Consider the following 18,999-nt stretch of genomic DNA (forward strand, 5'->3'; position numbering starts at 1 on the left):
TAGGAGTGGACGGTATGTGTCTTATCAATGTTCCTTAGTTTCAAGAGTCTGTTCAAGGTCTTCCACCTACCCGTCCACCCCTATTGCACTCGACTTTCAGTACATTGTGCCGCTCGGGGACACACTATGATACAACGAGACAACCTTCAAGAAAGGCGGCGGACATCACTCGCCCTATTGGCTGCAATTATCAAAATGATAAAGCACTTTATGAACGAGCGAGCGAGTGAGTGAGTGAGTGAATAACGATATATATGTACCGACCCGCCCATTTGTTAACAAGTAGCTAAGTAAGCTTTAACTATCAACTAATTACTCACATCCCTCACAAATCGGCCACATGCAATGCAACATTACTAGAAGTGTTAGAAGAATAGGGGGCAAAAACGTGAGCTCTATGACGCGCGCGGCGACCTCTCCCGGCACGTAATAAAAGAAGGTTTTCATAACGCATTCTGCCTACTAGCCCGCTTGCACAGTCCCTTTATGCTCAACATAATAACGTGTTACTAGTGCTTGGATCGTTAAATGTGAAAAAGCTCATCTGGGCGCAATGCATTTCGACATCGGAGTTGTCGGAGTTGTGGAGTTTCCCCTGTTGGGGAAAATCTGGCTTTTCATGGCCCCTTCACTCATCTACAATTACTTCGTGATCGCTACTTATCATTGCTATTGTGGAACACCACCCACAACACAGATTCTTCATTATCAAATTCTGCTTTTTTTTTCTACTTATCAACAACTTCCTGCTTTCTGTTTCAGATTCACGATGTCCAACCTCGCTTACAGCACCGTCCTCGTCTTCTTCCTCTTCCCCCCCTTCGCCAGCAGTGAGTCCGTGCCATGCCCCTTCAACCCTCTCTGCACGTGCAGACACGACATCACCAGCGAAGCCACCTGCGTCTCCATTCCGTACACCACCCTTCCCCAATTACCAGCTGGCATCAGCCGCTTCACTCTCACCCGTACACCATCCCTCCTAGCCCTGCGCAACGCCACCACGTCTCCGTCACCAGACCTCACTAACCTTCGCATCACGAGCACCTCACTCTCCCGAATCGAATCGTGCGCTTTCTGCTCGTACGACCTCACCTCCCTCGACCTTAGCAACAACAAGTTGAGGACCTTCCCTGGACGAGCAGTCCAAAGTCTCGGAAAGCTCCAATGGTTGAACCTCAGGGGGAATCTCATAGAGAACCTCACCGATATAGATAAGGTGTCAGATACGTTAAGGAGTCTTCACTTATCGAGAAACGCCCTTCGCCGTATAGCCGACCGCAAGTTCAATACCTTGAGGTACCTCACTGTCCTGGACCTCAATGAGAACAACATTTTCAAAATCGTTGGCAAACCTTTTCCTCTATCTCTGCTCCGCGTGAATCTGTCGGGTAATCTTCTCGAAAGCGTTCCCAGACGCGCTTTGTCCGGGTTGTCTTCTCTCGCCTACCTCATCTTAAGCGACAACCACATCAAGGAACTTCCGTCCAACTGGAGCCTCCCGACTCCCCGCTTAGAGACGTTAGACCTGAGCCGAAACCTAATATCACTGTTGCCAGAGAGACTTCTAAACTCCGCCATTTTTGTACGCAAACTTGATCTCGGAGCCAACTTCATTCAGCAGCTTCCTTCGAGCGTCCTTCGGGGAATAAAACTCCAGGCACTTTCCCTCGCCTTGAACCACCTCAAGGCCCTGCCAGATGGATGCTTCGAGGGACTTGAGACCACCCTTAACGAAGTGGACCTCAGTCAGAATTACATTGAAAGCTTCCCGCCAGCGCTGAAGGCACTGCGTAAGTTAAAGACACTCAATTTAAGCGGCAACCGGCTTGCTGCACTCGATGAATACGACTTGTTCACTGCACGCGATACTTTGGAAGCGGTAGACCTCTCGAGCAACATTTTTGAAGACGTACCAAAGACCGCCATCAAGTTTCTCCTCAGACTCTCTCGTCTCAACTTGAAAGACAACTGGATCAACCACATTGAAGTGGACGATTTCCGACAGGGGTGCGAACGCTTAACGGACCTAGAGCTGTCCTTCAACAAGATCCAGACGCTCCCTTCGGACGCTTTCATAAAACTCACCTCCCTAAAAGCGCTTCATCTAGCGTTCAACCCTTTAACTACTCTCGACGCCAGCGTGTTTATCCCTTTGCGTCACACCCTAGAAACTCTCGACGTATCCTCAAGCTTCAACGATCCTGCAAACTTTCAAAACATTCTGTCGGCAGAACTTCGACGGTTGCACGTAGTACACGCGTCCTACAACCATATCCAATCCATACCAAAGCACAGTGACCTTTTAGACCTGGCTACATTGAACCTCAACGACAACGCAGTCACGGAAGTCTCACCTGGTACGTTGAACCCGGATGTCTACCTAAAGCTAAAGACGATCCATCTAGCTAACAACCTCATTAAAAGCCTCCCACCGGAGACATTCTACAATCTGTCCAACCTGGACAGCATTGCTTTGTCCTCAAACTCAATCAGATCTATCTCCAGCAATTCTTTTAGACATCTTCCTCGCCTTCAGGAGATCCTGCTAGACCATAACGTCATCACCTCCCTTTCTCCTAGCTCATTTGATGACCTTCCTCTCCTCGCTCACGTCTCTTTCACTCGCAACAAATTGGAGGAACTGGACCTCAAGGTCTTCCATCGTGTGGGAAACTTCTCCCACACCTTAGCCCTCGACTTCTCGCACAACTCAATCGGTCGCCTGTTGTCGCCGACGTCAGCTTTCCTTTCTGACGACTTTACACTCCACGTGTCCGACCTCAACCTCAGCCACAACAAAATCTCTTCCATTCCTGCCGGGTTCTTCTGGTCGATCCGACGTCGCCTCTTCAAGGTCGACCTCTCGCACAACCGCCTGGCGTCCCTCTCTGTCGAGACAGTGTCGGAACTTCCGCGAATTCAAGTCCTCTACCTCAACGACAACAAGATAGCGAAACTGTCTCCAAGAGCCTTCCAGGCCGCGTCTCAGCTTCAGGTCTTGAACCTTTCCGGAAACTCGTTGAACACAGTGCCGTCCGAGGCCTTCGCGAAACTTGTTCACTTGACCACAGTCGACTTGAGCCGCAACGTAATCGTGTCCTTACCAGAGGACGCATTCGACGGCACCGCCTTACAACAACTGGACTTGTCCGGAAACAAACTTGTCCGTCCATTCACGAAGACTTACTTGCCAATACGAAGCACATTTCAACAGCTCGACCTATCTTTCAACCGAATTGTCGTCGTGGCGGCCTTCGAATTCGGTTCCCTGTACAACGTCGAAAGCCTGAACTTGTCTTCCAACAAGATCGTCGTCTTGCCAGAAAACGCCTTCGCAAACCTAACACGTCTTCAGGTTCTTGACCTCTCCAGCAACCCGTTATGGAGGGTCGAGCCAGCGTCCCTCACACCGTTGACGTCGCTGGAAGCCCTCTACCTCAACAACGCCAGTTTGACCCACGTCCCGCAGATCTTCACCCCGGAGCTGACCTTGTTATCGCTGAGGTCTAACGCCATCCTGAACTTGTCTGACGATTCGTTTGTCGGTGTCCCGCGTCTGAGGGAAGTGGACCTTGCCGAGAACAAGATACAAGACTTCACTGGAGAAGTGTGGAAACCCGTGGGTGGCATACGGAGGCTGGACATCTCGATGAATCCCATTCAGATCCTGGGGTTCAGGAACTTAAGGTTTCTCGAGAACATGCAAGAGCTGGACATACGGGGACTGGACTTGAGGTTTCTGGACGCCAGGGCACTGGACGATCTCAAGTAAGAATTGTTAGTTTGTTCATACGGCATGTTGTAGTGTGCGTCACGTTGTACGGCATGTTGTACTTTGCGTGACGTTGTACTACACAAAATTTTGACCACTTTGGCCAGTTATTTATTATTATTGACCACATAATTTTTGACCACTCCAATTTGGTACACGGCCTCATTATCATGACCATCCCCTTCGTAGCAGAGTTGCCAGATGGCAAAAGCTGCACGTAGTCAATCTGGTACGCCGTGTAGTTAAAATGTAGCAAGCTCATGACAGAATCCGATTTATTGTCACCAAACAAAGTTTCGTTCCTGACAAGTAACACGCGTGTGAGGCGTCACTGTATACAGCAAAAACATAAGACGCAAGCAAGATGGTGTAATGAACTTGTAGGTCCTTAAGTATAAGCAGTGTCTCTTTGTCTTCGTGTCTTCTGCACATGCTCGAGGAAATGTTACCCACAAGGTGTCACCGCTCGTGATGTGAAAGTAATATTATTCAATGAACGGAGAAATTTTGTTTCGCCATAATATACACGCCATCACACATGCGGTAAAAGATTACACACGCTATAACGCCGAAACACGACGAAACGCTTCATGGTCCTTTGCATTACCACCGTCTTCGCTCGTCAAGAGCTCCCTGCCTTCCCCTGTTCCGTGCCGCTGTTGAAAACAGCTGAGAAAAAACGAAGGCATGTTTTGAAAAATCGTGCATCTCTTTGAATGAAGTGTACGCTATAGAGTATCCAGGCGTGCCAATTACGGGCGTCTAGTATACCGGTAATAACAGAAACTTGGGGGGCGAGTTGGTGACGCATACAAGAAGCAGGGGGTGCAACCTATAGGACATACGTCGACGAAACAAGCCTTGCTTTTGTGCTTGCACAAGTGCTTGTTTTGTTCACGTCTGTCCTCTGTTGCACCCCCTAATTCTGGTATTATTCCAGTAGTACACGTGTTCTTTTGTTATAGCAATCCCCCATTTTATACTTTTTAACGGTTATTCCCTTTTTATCTCGTATCCCCTATCCGGTATACGGTACGTCACACTTACGTCCTTACGTCACATCTTCACGATTCTCGGAAGATTCTGTCCGCTCGCCACCGAAAACTTATTCCTTCCGCTGCTTCTCATCTGCTTGGGGCATCCCTTACAGCCCCCCCCCCCCCCCCAACAGCTTCGCGTCTTCTACCAAATTTTCCATCCTTTCTTCCAACACCGTTCGCATGTTCTTGCCATTTCTTTCGCGATATCTTCTTGACGTGTGCGCTCCTACTCGCTCTCTCCCGCCGACGACAACTCACCCGATAAAGTCGATCGTGCGAATACGAAACGACGACGGTGCCCAGAGCCCAGTGCAACTTTGCTGGACACGAACGCATTATTTGCTTCGCAAAAGTAGCTGTGTGTGACATTCCACGTTCCAATCAAAATTCTCCTATTCGTCTGTACTTCCGGACGAAGTCAACTCCTACAGGTCAACTCCGCACACAGATCTAAAGACGTCTGTGGTTATAGAGCTTCGACGGGGGTACGACGCCCCCGAGAAGCACAAACTGTTGGTGGTACCAACCCCCTCCCTTTTACTTGTTTTCTTTAAACATTATTGTTATTTTATTTTATTTTAAAAAAAATTAGATTTTTTTCTTCACTAGTGTGAGGCCCGCAACTCTACATCACTTGCACCAGTTACTTTGCGACACTTTGGTGGAAAACTCCTGGAATATATGATGCCAATCAGGGTGTCGGAGCGAACCGAAAACCGAAAAGAACCGCTATTTTGGTGCGAACCGGAACGGAATCGAAACCGTATACTTGTTTTTCGCTCAGGAGGGAAACCGAAAAATATATTTAACGGTTTTCGGTCCAAGAAAAAACTTCGCCGGTTTGGACTACGGATAGGCGAATGAAACAGACGTCGTGTGCTCTGAAGTCATGTCATGGATACTGTACGAGGGTTACGGATGTCGGTATACTATGACCCTTAGGATCCCTTTGTAATGGTTTATCGTTCGCGCACGAACACAGACATAGAGGTACATGTCACTCTCTAGCAATGTGCCGTACTGTTCGCTTTAATTTGACCCCCCAAACTCTCCTCAGCGACCTAAGGGGGCTGTATAACGGCTTCTCTATCGGTAATGTCGCGCAACGCGTCCCTTGTTTGAGAGCAGCTAAGTTGAATACATTTACGTATACGCGAGGGCAAGCTCGTGCGAAGTGGCAACTCTTTTGTGGACAGGACACGAAGAAAATAAAACGGAGCCGTCGAGCGCGTTTGTGAGTGAAGGTGTTCCTTGATTTGCGTCGTACTCGTGCGGTGGTGCTTGCTAGCTATACACAGTAGCAACATACATTCGGATGGGACGTGATCGCTCCAACCCAGCAAGAAAGTACTTTACGTATGACATCACGACAAACAAGTCCGTTTGTAGCATGTGCTTCAAGAAAGGAAAAAGCCTATTTGAACAGACAGTAACCTACAGGAACCAGGAGCTACCAATTTCACAGCTGTCTACTAATATTAAATACCATGTATGCGGAATAAACGGGTTTACGTTTTGTAACATTGACTTTTTTTCTGGGGATGAATATGCCCAGCAGAAGCGGAACCGGTTAAAACCGGTATGAACCGTTATTTTTTGGCTCCGGAGCAGAACCGGTACCGGATCGTTTATGATGTAACCGGAACGAAAAACGTTTCGGTTCGACACCCTGATGCCAATGAAGAGGATGATGATGGAGATGATGATGATTAGTGGTGGTGTTGATTCTGACAGAAAACACACACCGACTTGTCACGCAAACACGCAACACGAAAACAGTCGAGCAGCAAAACACACAAAACACTCTTGTATAGCTCGATCATGTTGCGAAAACACCCGTCGGACACGACGTACTCGGAGCACATTTGCGTGCTTCTGTAGCTCACATGCACTTTCGGAGTACAACAACTGTCACGTGGTTCACGCTATACCGATTTTACTCTGCACTCCGACTGTACTCTGAACTGGGCATTGTGAAGCCTGTGTTGTAGGTGTTCGTCCGTTTATGTTTAATTGCCTCATCTGCCAGTACGCTCAGGAACTTCGACTTCTTTGATCGACAGGTTGCTATACGCTCCTATACTAATTCATAATCCCCTCTACCTGCACAAAGCCATCGAGAGGAAACGCTCGACCTTTTCAAATGCGAGTACGATCCAAAAAAAAAAAAAAAAACTAACACTGCGAGACGAATGGGAGGAGTCGTACCTGACGTTGATAAAACTGAAAGGGGACACACAAACACGGGGGCCCTAATTAACTGGGCCCGCGGCGACAGCGCGACGCTTAACCCTTTTCAGCCGCAGCATTAGGCCTTTAATCCCGGAATGGTAATTAAACGGCTTGGATCTCGCCAAGCTCCACGCGACAGACACTATTAAATACCAGGGAGCAGAAAACGCAAAGTTTACGCCGGAGATCATCCCTGTCACGGGAAGGAGATCTGCTAATTCGCCCCGCTGTCTTTGCGGCCATCGCGGAGCGAAATATTCGAAGAAGGGAGAGGGTATGGGGGGTGTTGCGTAATGGAGAACGCTATCACTTTACGGATTTAAAGGAGTTCAGAAACCATCTCTCACCGCACGTGCATAATGCGCTGTTTGTAAGAGATGAGAGATGTAAGGTAACGAGATCCTCCCCAAGAGACAAAACTAGGACGTTTTATTCTCCCCTCTTCTTCCTCTTACATTGTAGCCCGCACATTCAATACCTGTCTCCGCAGCACGCTGCTTTTGTAACAACATTTACAAAAATACGTTTTCCAAAAGCACAATCGACAGCGCGCGACGCCAAACAGGAAATTTTCCTGCGGAGGAGCAGACAGTTACCATGGGAACGGGTAGACCTCGCATCTTCCCACAGAGAGGCGCGCGCGCGCGTCGTGTTTTACGGCCATCCGCGCAGAGACTGACAGGCGATGCGGGTTACAATCCCGGTACAGATTATGCTAAAGCGGGTCATTTCACTGTGTTTTCTTCAGACACGCAAATGCCGCCACTACAGTTTCCTGTGAAGTCGGCCTATGACGCGCGGCTATTGCCAAGGGTGATGGAAAGCACAGTGGAGTCAGACCTTCGTGGAACAGTTCGTCCGCCAGTACCTGTTCCCTTAGTCATCTCTGTTTTCTCGCTAATATCGCTTGGTATGAGCAGAGTCATTGGCTGAGTTACCAGCTACCCAAACATACGTATGTTTTAGCGCACCATGTCATTTTTATTTCATTTCATTTTATTTTTTCACCCCCCCCCCCCCCCACACACACAGAGTGCTTCGGACGGTGAAGGCCAACACCTATTCGGAAGTGCGAGCTTTCAGGCTCCAGGAACTGCTTTCCAGAAGCAAGTCCCTGAGGAACATCGTCATCGAAATTCTGGAAGCCACCCTCTCCTACCAGATCCAATGGTCCTTCACCGAAAAGGTTCGTACACGCACTACGAATTTAAAGGTTCGCTAACGAGCCTTTAGCAGTGCTTCGGGCTTGTTCACGTTCCACGCCCTTCCAGTTGCTTCAGGGAGTTAAAGGGCTTGAGAAACCATATGCATCCGCTCCGCTTCATACGCAAAGTCCGACATTCCTCACACGAACGCTTTTTTGGGTTTATAAAACTGTGTTAAAATTTCTTTTCGGTGGCGCCTAACAGCGCTGAGAGACGTCGGCAGACAAACGGGAAGTGACGTTTTGTCCGTGCGCGCTTGCCCGATGTACCCGAAGGTCACCATACGGAAGGCCGTTTTCCAGTAGCTAGCTCCCTCTTTACAACCGCCTGCGTCGTCATGGAAACGGAAAACTGTGCACTTCCTTTCTCCGCGATAAAACGTCACTCCACTCCGAAAACGGCCAAGGAGGTGCTCACCCAGCGCGCGACCGTCGGAGTCGGTTTCTTTGTTTAAGCGCTTAGTGGGTGAGGGGACAGAGGGAAATCCAATGTGTAAACTGACGTTTTGGGGGGATCGCCCCCCCCCCCTTCCTGGATCCGCCACTGTTCGGAGTGCAATCGATTAGTAACGCGGGATCGCAGAAACACGACGTTTTGATGTGCATGATGAGTGCACATAAATCTATATTTACAACGTTTTTCGTCAAAAGTTTTGAAATTGTTTCACAGCCCCTTTAAGACCGCTTTACGAATAACCCCAGACGCCGTTCCTCCGTATGAAAAAGCGCGGGAAATTGGTTCTTCGGCAGAAGCTTATGGATAGCGTTGTCCTACCCCATCTTTGTAGGCTTGTGCAAATATTCTAATTTTTCGAATACCGAAACGAATAATTCAAAAATCGATTCGATTTCCAAATCGAGCACTGAATTCTATATTCGAATTTCGAATCGATATTTCTTCCAAACCGAATATATTCGAATAGTTGCGAAGCTGTAAACGTGAGGCCGAAAATGGCATAAGAGGGGGCATGAAACAAAGTGAGTGCTATACCTCATATTCTGATCCTTATGAATATATCGCGTATACATACTGTACACACGTTTATATCCGTACATGTGTTGCGTGTGTATGCGGTTCGGTTATAGAAGTATTCGCTTCGGTTTTAAAATAATTGTTCGCACATACCTATACATCTTTGTAATTAACCAATCACTACTCGCACAGTCGACCTCAAAGACTTATAGCCAGCTGAATGAGTTGCTCACATCCAGGACAGGTATCGAACCTACGACCACTGATGTATTGTAATCAAGAACAGCGCAGAGATAAATCCCCAGTCGATTGCTTCTATGTCAGACTCTGTTGTTTTTCGTCACAAACTGTGTGTATATCTTGTATCTTGTGTGTGTCTTGTATAGTCATTATGATTTGTATTTGTATAGAGGCTGCAAATAAAATAAATAAATCAGTTCCTCACTCATGCAACACACCCATGTGGGCATTTCAGGTATCGACATAAATAAATAAATAGACTTATGAGCTCTTCGTCTTGTGACTGATGAACCTCGTGGCGAACTCAACCTGGAGCGAGCAACACCGGCAGGCACGGAGGGACAGAATCCCAGCGAAAATAATAATAGTAATAGTTATTTGATCACACGAGTGATTGGAAGCAGATACAAAAAGTCACCTTTCGTGACATGACGAGGCATCTGCTCCCATACAGTAGCAGCACACTCAAACTCGTATCAAGATAACAACAAACCATTTTTAAAGATACATAGCACATCGGCAAGGCAGTAGAAAACAATTTTAGTTTTAATTGGAGAAGTATTTTCTAACCAATCTTTTGGAGGGCTTTAGCGGATCAACATTGTTGAGCAAAGTATGGAGTGTATCAGTCTTTGTTCACCATATGTTGTTCTACGCTTTGGAGTAATCCAGGTTAGTTAGCGGGTGGCGATGAAAATATGTGTAAGCAGATCGTGACAGATTGGCTATCTCAAAGAAGGTTGTGTTAGTTTCAAAAGTTGCTTTTCTATAGGTCAGTGACAATCTATATTGGTACATGCGATGGAAAAACAACGACGTTTCGGCTAAAGGCTTGGCGGAAGTCGTCGCCCACATCCATCAGCAAACTGAACTCGCTGTTGCTCGGCCTCGCAAGTAACCCGGAAGTGACGAGAGTAATCCGAGCTCTCTCTCTCGGCAAAGCAAGAAAGAGAGCACCGTCGCGGAGCGACTTCATATCAAACGACTATCGAAACAATCCAATCCGGATCGACTAGTTAGAAGTGGAGTAGCTGTGTAGTAACCCTGGAGTAGCCAGTCCCGAATGGCTCGAGACTACCATCTCCATTTTTTCTTTTAAAATCAATCAATCAGTAAGAAAGAAAAAAAAAAGTCGCTCCAGATAGATCATTTGAATTCGCCACCGTGTCTGCAATGGAGGACAGAGAGCATCCAGAATGGGGAAGCTCTGAATATGAAAAAAAAAAGAAAGAAAAGTGCTTCCGTTAGTCACCGAAGAACCCCCGAATAACGCTTTTTTTTTCTTTTTTCTTTTTTGTAGGAGAACACGTATTCTTACAATGAGCATGTCTCTTATACGCGTAATAAACGCAGATCCAGCACATACACATCTACGGCTCCAAGCTCAATCACCTGACAGCGGATACCCTGACGGGATTACATCCTCACGGACCGTTCACCTTACGGCTCGGTCCAACGGGTCTGAAGAATCTACCCACGGCCCTGGTGCACCAACTGTACGGCCTGCCTTGGCTTACGCTGGACCTGACCGACAACGAGCATCTCAGTACCGTGCAAGACGAAGAGGAAAGCGAAGAGAACGATGAAACAGCGGGAGATAAGGAACAGGAAGAAGATAAGAAACGTTGGAAACGACTGCCGGGGCACAGGCTACTGGGTGAGAGCAGTCATTCATTTTACGTATCTTTTATCGCTGTCGATCGTAATGACTGGCCACGTTTGTCTAAAAGAGATGTCCTATAGTCGAAGGATATCGGGAAATGAGCGCCTATCGTTTTTTTTTTTCTTAAAAAAAGAAAGTGACATTTGCAGAAATACGCTACGACAGTAAGTCTCTGCGCACGAGAGAAAGAAAAGGTTGGTGGTGGCGGTGGTAGTGATCGTGAAAGGGTTCACCGTTGTCGGCCTCGCAGAGGTGGGCAACGTCACGACTGACGCCCTGGGGGAATGTGCGTCCTGGGCCGACTTCTAAGGGAATTGTGCCCCGACATATGTTTGAAAGCGTCTGAGGAAAAACCCAGGAAAAGGTTGGGGTGGGGGGAGAGGAGTAATGGCAGGATTGGCTCGCCGTTGTTGGCCACACAGACGTGAGCGTCGTCACGACGATAGCAAAAAAAAAAAAAAAACGGATGGAGGATAGAGGATGAAGGGTGGAGATGCGTAGAGGGTGCATGAGTTCGTCGGGGAGAGCAAAGTGTTAGAGGGGTCGTTGAGCACGTGACAAAGCGTCTGTCCACTCATAAAACAGCAATCAGGGGCCATTCGCAGACAGGCCACAGCACTATGCTGAAAAGGGTGAAGCAATGTGGTGGTGGAGCTTCTGAAAGCGCTCGCCGTTGTCGGTCTCACAGAGGTGGGCAACGTCACGACTAACGCTCTAGGGCCGACTTCTAAGGGAACTGTGCCGACACACCTGAGGAAAACCCCCAGACAGCACAGCCGGCACCGGGATTCGAACCCGGGTACCTCCCGGTCTCGACGCGACATGGCCAGCACACTAACCACTTGGTCACGCGAGCTGGTGAAGCAATGCGGACCTCGCTTGCGGTTGCTGTACCTTATTTGAGAGCGGTCCAATGAGACCGTTCTACGTGCACGAGGGGAAAGGGGGAAAGCTGAGAGGACACATCGCCTTGGAAAATTGCACCAATACGCGAAAAGAAACACCTTAGGGAGAAAATTCCCGTAAATCACAGCGTACCAAAATACATTATCATGAATGTGGAGACTTTATTTATCTGCACTGTGTCACGTGGTTTTGCTTTTCCGTGATAAAAAAAATACAAACGACTGCATGAATGGTCCTGTGAGCCTTGTTCCAAACCACGTATAGCTGTTGAACCTCCCTACAACCACGGTTTCTACGCATCCTGAATGTCACGAGCATATAACAATTTCCCCCTACTGCGTGCCTGGGGTGCCTATCCCCTGCCAGAAGCAGAACTGAAACTCCCCCTCCCCCAAAACTTCCCCAGGCAACAACCCAACATCCCATTATAAAAGGGGGGCGAGAAAATATAATAGGAAAGACCCAATCGGATGCGAAAGTGAAGTCTCGCAGAAAGCTTGAACGCCGTTAATCGCAACGTAATACGAAGCAGACGACAGGAAGGAAAGTGGGGGCGCTGCGAGCGCGTGACCGTGCATATCGTTAGTGCTCAGACGACGCTTGATTTACAGTGTCTCAAAGGCTTTTTGCGCGACACAATTTCCCCCCCACCTGATCAACATGCAAGAAAAGCGGCGCCTTATATAGGCTATGGAATAGGGAGACGTTAAGACACAGGTTTGGCAACACGAGTTCGCAAATTAGGCGAACGCAGGGGAGGTACACAGGGCGCGGAGGGGGGCTTGGATTAATGCTAGCACGTGTGTGCAGGCAGTGTTTGCAGACGCTAAGGAAATGTGTACGACAGATGAAACATATTTCTGGGGAAGTATTGAATTTCAGCATTGCTTCTCGTTCTGCGCTTTCAGAAACGAAATGTTTAATACCGTCAACATCTAGAGCCCTCACGCGGACATTTTTTTTTTTTTTACTTAATGCGCGCAAGGGCGAATGTTCTAGGCATGTGTGTAAGGTAATGTCATTTTAGCTTTGGCTGTCTCCACCATATTGATCCTTCAACATTGCTTCGACTTGGTTTAGATGTCTGATCAACTATACATGCCAATTAATGGATATGGCGTAATTTAGTGCGCAGTTGACCATCAGTATCATTGAACAAGGTGGGTCATTCGCAACAAATTTGGAAAATTGCTTCCTTTAAGGGGCAGGAATTACGTGAAAGTAGATCACTACAAAAGAATGTATGAAGCCGATCATATCCCACTTACCCCTTCTTGAACTGCATGTGTAGCTCCCTATACGGAGTGAAAATTTTTATTTCCCAAAACATGAGGCCCTTAGTAAATACATTGTGTGCTTCCACGAGTTTTCGAAAGAACCCACAAAACTTCGTAGCTGCATTCTCCAGGAGGACGCGACGTCACCGACACCACTGACGTCTGTCTCCTAGCAGTGGAATGTTGCCAGACGCGTGGCAGATCGCGCGCCCTATGACGTCTTCTCAGAGCTAGAAATTAATTTTACGATACTTCCGTTTCACGTAGAGGAACAATGCTTTGGGAGAATACTGACAGGGTTCGTACAAATAATTCGTTTTTTTTTTGTTTTTTTTTTTCAAGGGTTTTCAAGAACCTACACGCGCCTTTAGGGCAATATCTGTAGGCGCAGAATATCTATGATCGAAATCACCGTTGCAAAATGAACTACTGCAAATAAATGTAATCCGACTATAAAATGCACAGTTGCGCGCGGGAAACTGCCAACAGCGAACTTAGAGACTAACTTGGACATCAAAATGCAAACACCGAACATGGACTAACCTAATAATAAACTAACCAATGTGCTGTTCCGTCGTGTGTCCGCTCTGCTTTGCCTAACGGCCGCTAAAATGTGGCTTCCGTTCGCTACAACGACTTGGACAGACATCGAAAACCCGCGAATTTGAGTGGTTAAATAGTGATGTCGCGTTTTTAAACACGGCGTATCATCTTACGAATCAATCGAGCACTCTCCTTGATTTTCCTTGTTTCGAGAACGGGAATTTCGAGATCGGGGATTTCGCAACCGGGAATATCGAGGCACTCCCAAAGCGCATGGTGAACATGCGGACGCAGGCGGGGCCGCTAGGCTTAGCTGGACAGACGCGACGGAACACCACGTTGGTTAGTTTATTAATAGGTTAGTCCAAGTTTGGTATTTGCATTTTTCTCTGTCCAGGTTAGTCTAAGTTCGCTGTTTACAGTTTCCTGCGCGCGACTGTGCATTTTATAGTCAAATAATGTTTATTTCCAGTAGTTTATTTTGCAGCGGGGATGTCAATCACTTCATTTCGAGGTACACCCTTCAAGGGTGGCTCCAAATTCAAGGGCTTACAAGGCCTTGAAATACAGACTTTCATGTTCAAGGCTTCTCATGGTCTTCAAGGCACTGCGGGAGCCCTGATACAGTGACAGACGCGTGGACTGCAACAGTATGAATTCGGTAGAATATTGAAGACACGAGATTTAGTCCCTAATGGGTCTTCGAACATTTTCCATGTTGTGATTGATTCCATTCATGATTGGGATGAAACGCTTTTGATAACTTTGCTAGCATGTAACAACGAGCGCCACAAGCTGACAACGACAGAGGCGTTGTTCACATTCCCATTCTCTCTCGCTCTCTATCTTTCAGGATCCCTACACATCGGGGGTGTGCCTTGGGTCTGCGACTGCCGTCTCCTCTGGATAAAGCGGTGGCTGCAGCGGCAACGCATCACCGGTGTGGACGGCCGCTTTCGAACGGTTCACACGGACGGCGACGAGCCGCAATGCGTCGCGGCGCCCAGCCAAACTCGAGTTCCCATCATTGATCTGAAACCTGGCACGTCGAACTGCGCGCTCCACCTGACGTCTGGCGGAAACCCCATTCTACGTGATCACTCTAATACTGTTTGGCCCTCCATCATTGGCTGCGCGATTACTTTGACTACCATGCTCAGTCACGTGTTTGCGGTCACGTGATGAAACACAAGATGGTGCCGTGTTGTGATTTCTTCCATATGGACCAAGTTGAGTTTCATACAGACGGCTGTCAGCATCGTGGACGATACTTGGGACGTTGCCAGACGAGAACTCGTTCGTTCCAGCAACAAGAAAACGTTGGGTGTACATCGCTAACGCCTTGTCTGAAAAGCTTCGATGCAGCTTTGTGAACCTTACCGTGCATTCACACGGAGGACATCCTCACGGAAGATTCTAGTGGAAGGAAAAGCGAAAACACTGCTCACAGAGCCCAAGTTCCGTTCCGTCCCATCCCATGTTATGTCCAGCATTCACACGGTGCCATTCATATAGCAGACGACACCGTCAATTCATATAGCAGACGACACCGTCAGCGTCCTTTCCTGTCGTCTGCTACGAAATATCTTGTGGCTGTGTCGCAGGATATTCCCCACGGTTAGCAGTGTACGTGAAGACACGACGCTGAGTGCTCGCGCTCACGTGATAGCAGAAAGCTATGACGTGTTCTTTTTTTCCTTTTCTTTTTTTTTTTTTGCATTTTCCGCTGTATTCTGGGGAGTGTCCTTCGTGTGAATACACGGTTACTGAAAGGTGACGAGAAATCTCGCGTGTTACTTACGAAAGTGAAGCTATGTATCGCACGTGCGACAGATGCGCTGAAGTCGTATACTAGTGAACGCGGCGAACGCCTTCGCTATCGTGGAGAATGTGTTATTTTGTGGAGAATTCAACCTAAGAACCGCATCTCGGGTGCCGAAGGAGAACTTTATGACAAGTTCTTATTACATTTAAGTATGAAAATAACTTCGCTGTACGTAAATATGACTGAATAATGCGCTAGAGAGCTACACAACGTTGTATGCAAATAGACATTTTTAAGTACGTACTTCTTATCAAGCTCTATTGTAAGTTGTTGGCTTGATGATGATGGGGCAACTTCGCCAATCATCCTGACGGTCACCGCGGTACAGGGAGCGTCCCAATGAAGGCTACTGAGGGAGGCTGGCATGTTTTCGGTGGTGTGTACTTCTGCGGGACTGTCCGAATCCCTGAGCAAGAAGGACCGCACACCCCTCCCTCTCCATCGTCTTCTCCTCCCTCTTTTACCCTTCCCTTTTCCCCACCCCCTGGAGCACCGAGCCGCCTCCCACCTGAGCAGGCTAACCGAACGCCTGCCGATGGGATCGTCCCTCCTGGGACAACTTTACGGGGACTTGTGCGGACAGCTGTCCTATACAGCGTCTGAGAGAGTTCCTGTATGACAAAAACTAGTAGCCAAAACGGAATTTTAGCATAGTGGCTACCATGAGCTTCAATGAGGGATTTTCGCATGATTTTCATCTCAGGGGGCTTCGTATCCCGCAGGGGGAGGAGACATCCATCACATCTGTTGGCTTTTCGAGCATTTTTTGGCCTTTCTTGCAACTACTTTGGGGAGTTAGTTGGGGAGTGTCTGTGTGTGGGGGTGAGAGGGGGGAATCCCTGCGTTCCCCTCTTACTACGGCTGTTCGATATAGCGGATTCTCCGTATGGCTGCTCGAAGATTCAGTGAAGTATCCCAGAATGAACACTTCATGAACAATTGAAACGTGGCAGTCGCCGAGAAAGCCAGACAGCGGCGGGAACACTCGTCGTGAACATTTTATTGCTGACTGACTGATCGAAACGCAACAAAAAACTGAGATAAAGAACACTTAATAATGTGGCTCCTTCATAGCTCACTTTCTAAATTCTGCGTCCAAAACACAAAGAACCAAGAGACTGAAAGAACGAACGTACAGTAGTGATGCAAACCTATCGATAGTACTATCGATAACCGACTGTCGATAGTAAGAAAACTATCGTACCGATAGTCGGTTATCGAAAAACTATCGGGGAGCAGATAAAGATAGAAAACGCCTCACTCCTACAAGGTTTTACAATACAACTGAAGCAGGTTTCCCTCTGACGCTGACACTGAGCTTCTCATGCGCTCAAACCAACCGCAGGGTCACGTGATACTCTCCGCAGTGGATTGACCGGCATTGTAGTCTCATGAGTGCGTCCCATTTTATGATGAGCATCTTCTTTCGCTGCCTGCAGTGTATCATTCATCCATTAGAGCTAAACGGAAAGAACTTGTGCCGCACGTGATTCTGTTTTCATTGTAACCCAAGCAGCACAATGTACTGAATGTCGAGTGCAATAGAGGTGGACGGTATGTGTCCTATCAATGTTACACCTACCCGTCCACCCCTATTGCACTCGACTTTCGGTACATTGTGCTGCTTGGGATGCCAGTGGGAAAACGAAGACGGGAAGGAAAACATCGATAGTGGCAACCAAATCTAGCTGTCGATACTAAAGAAAATCGAAATAACAGTCATCGATAAACATATCGTTTTTCAACACTACCGATAGTTAACAATCGATGATTTTTATACTATCGAAGTCGGCAATCGGTGGTTTTGAAAAAACCATCGACAGTATCGGTAGTCAATTAATCGACAGTTTCGCATCACCAATCTACAGCCACTATCACGCAACGCAACGCTTTGCGTGTCAGCGAACCTAAAGAATGGTGGCGCCGCCGCGTAGAAGTTACTGGCGACGGTGACTGAACAGTTAGCTGATCCACAGTCAGATGGCGCGCGGTGTCCGGGCCTTTGCGCCCTCCGCGCCTTCCAGGCTGCATGGCATACGCGCTCTCGTCCTAACCGAAACTGATTGTGCGCAAGAAGAGCCTGTAACGCAACATACGTTCCCCAGAAACGCTTGGTTATCTGCCATGTACCCTTGACCGAAACATATACGTGCGTGTCTCTTTCAACATGCTGTTCCCGATATTCGTGTTTGTTATATCTGCATGAGTCGATGCACATTGTTAGGTTTATAACAAAAAGCGTGGAATACTTATTTTTTTATATTCACGTGCAATCCCAAAGCTATACTTACTAGATCACATTTATTACTACAGTGGATGCAAGCTAAAAAAAAAATCACACTTTTCAAAAACTATCGCCCGACCTTGAAGTCCTTGAACATACGTACATAGCGTACAAACACTTAGTATAGTTTCTGCAGCAATCTCACGTTTTCTTTTTTTCTTTTTTTTACTTTAGAACAGCGTGGCTTCGCAAAATTGCATCGTTTAAACAGTCTTGTGGCAACCATTAATTCATGTTGGCAACCTGACATGATATTTCTATAGACCTTTCGAAAGCATTTGACAGAGTGCCAGGTGGTAAATTAATCCTGAAACTGCCTGCCATACCGTAATAATGATAACCTGGTTGCATGGCTTTACGATTATCTTTCTGTTTCAGCTGGCGCAGATAGGGGAAGATATCTCGAGGATAGTTTCCCCCGAAATCGACCTCTGAGGGAGGGGGGGCTGAGCTGTACTGGACATCTCAGAAATTTCGGGGGATGGGGGTGTAGGGCTCGCAGTCGGGGGTCAGTAACGGGACCACTGCTCTTTTTAATTTATATAAATCACATCACAAATGACATCCCGGTGCCAATTCCATATCGCAAGTTTTGCCGATGACTGCATGTTTGATCAACATGTGCTGCATGACAAATTGTATTGAACTTTGATATGTGTGTGTGTGTATATATATATATATATCACGCGGGGGGGGGGGGGGGGGAATCGGCGCAGAGGTATCAGTACTCAGCTGATTGTTAGACTCCGTAAACTCTTACAAATATATCGGCGTGTCTTTGTGTAGCAATCTAAAGTGGAATACTCATTTCGACAATCTTGTGTGAGGAAGGATACAGGAAGGCTGTACTATCTAAAGCGTAAGAAGGCTAATTCTGTTACAAAGTTAACGGCATATATAAAACTTACACCCTTCCCATACTAGAATGTTCAAGCACTGTTTGGGGCCCTCATACGGTGACGAACGCTGATAAAGTCGAAGTTATATACGGAAAAAAGGGCTCTTAGGTCTATTTTTAACAGCCACAAAGGAACCGACTT

General features: G+C 47.4%; 2 protein-coding genes across 5 annotated transcripts in view; one reads left to right on the plus strand and one right to left on the minus strand.

Moving 5' to 3' along the window:
- The window catches only part of LOC135391903 (chaoptin-like), a 45,272-nt gene extending 29,503 nt beyond the window's left edge, over positions 1 to 15,769 (plus strand). The window contains exons 2-5 of the mRNA XM_064622442.1: positions 763 to 3,768; positions 8,077 to 8,230; positions 10,815 to 11,118; positions 14,704 to 15,769. Coding sequence (XP_064478512.1) covers positions 763 to 3,768; positions 8,077 to 8,230; positions 10,815 to 11,118; positions 14,704 to 15,032 — 3,793 coding nt within the window. The 3' untranslated portion in view covers positions 15,033 to 15,769. The remainder of the gene's footprint in view (positions 1 to 762; positions 3,769 to 8,076; positions 8,231 to 10,814; positions 11,119 to 14,703) is intronic.
- The window catches only part of LOC135391904 (chaoptin-like), a 355,781-nt gene that overhangs the window by 148,991 nt on the left and 187,791 nt on the right, over positions 1 to 18,999 (minus strand). The gene's annotated exons all lie outside the window — the stretch shown is intronic.

Source organism: Ornithodoros turicata, chromosome 4 (assembly GCF_037126465.1).
Source record: "Ornithodoros turicata isolate Travis chromosome 4, ASM3712646v1, whole genome shotgun sequence".
In the NCBI taxonomy this organism is placed as follows: Eukaryota; Metazoa; Arthropoda; class Arachnida; order Ixodida; family Argasidae; genus Ornithodoros; species Ornithodoros turicata.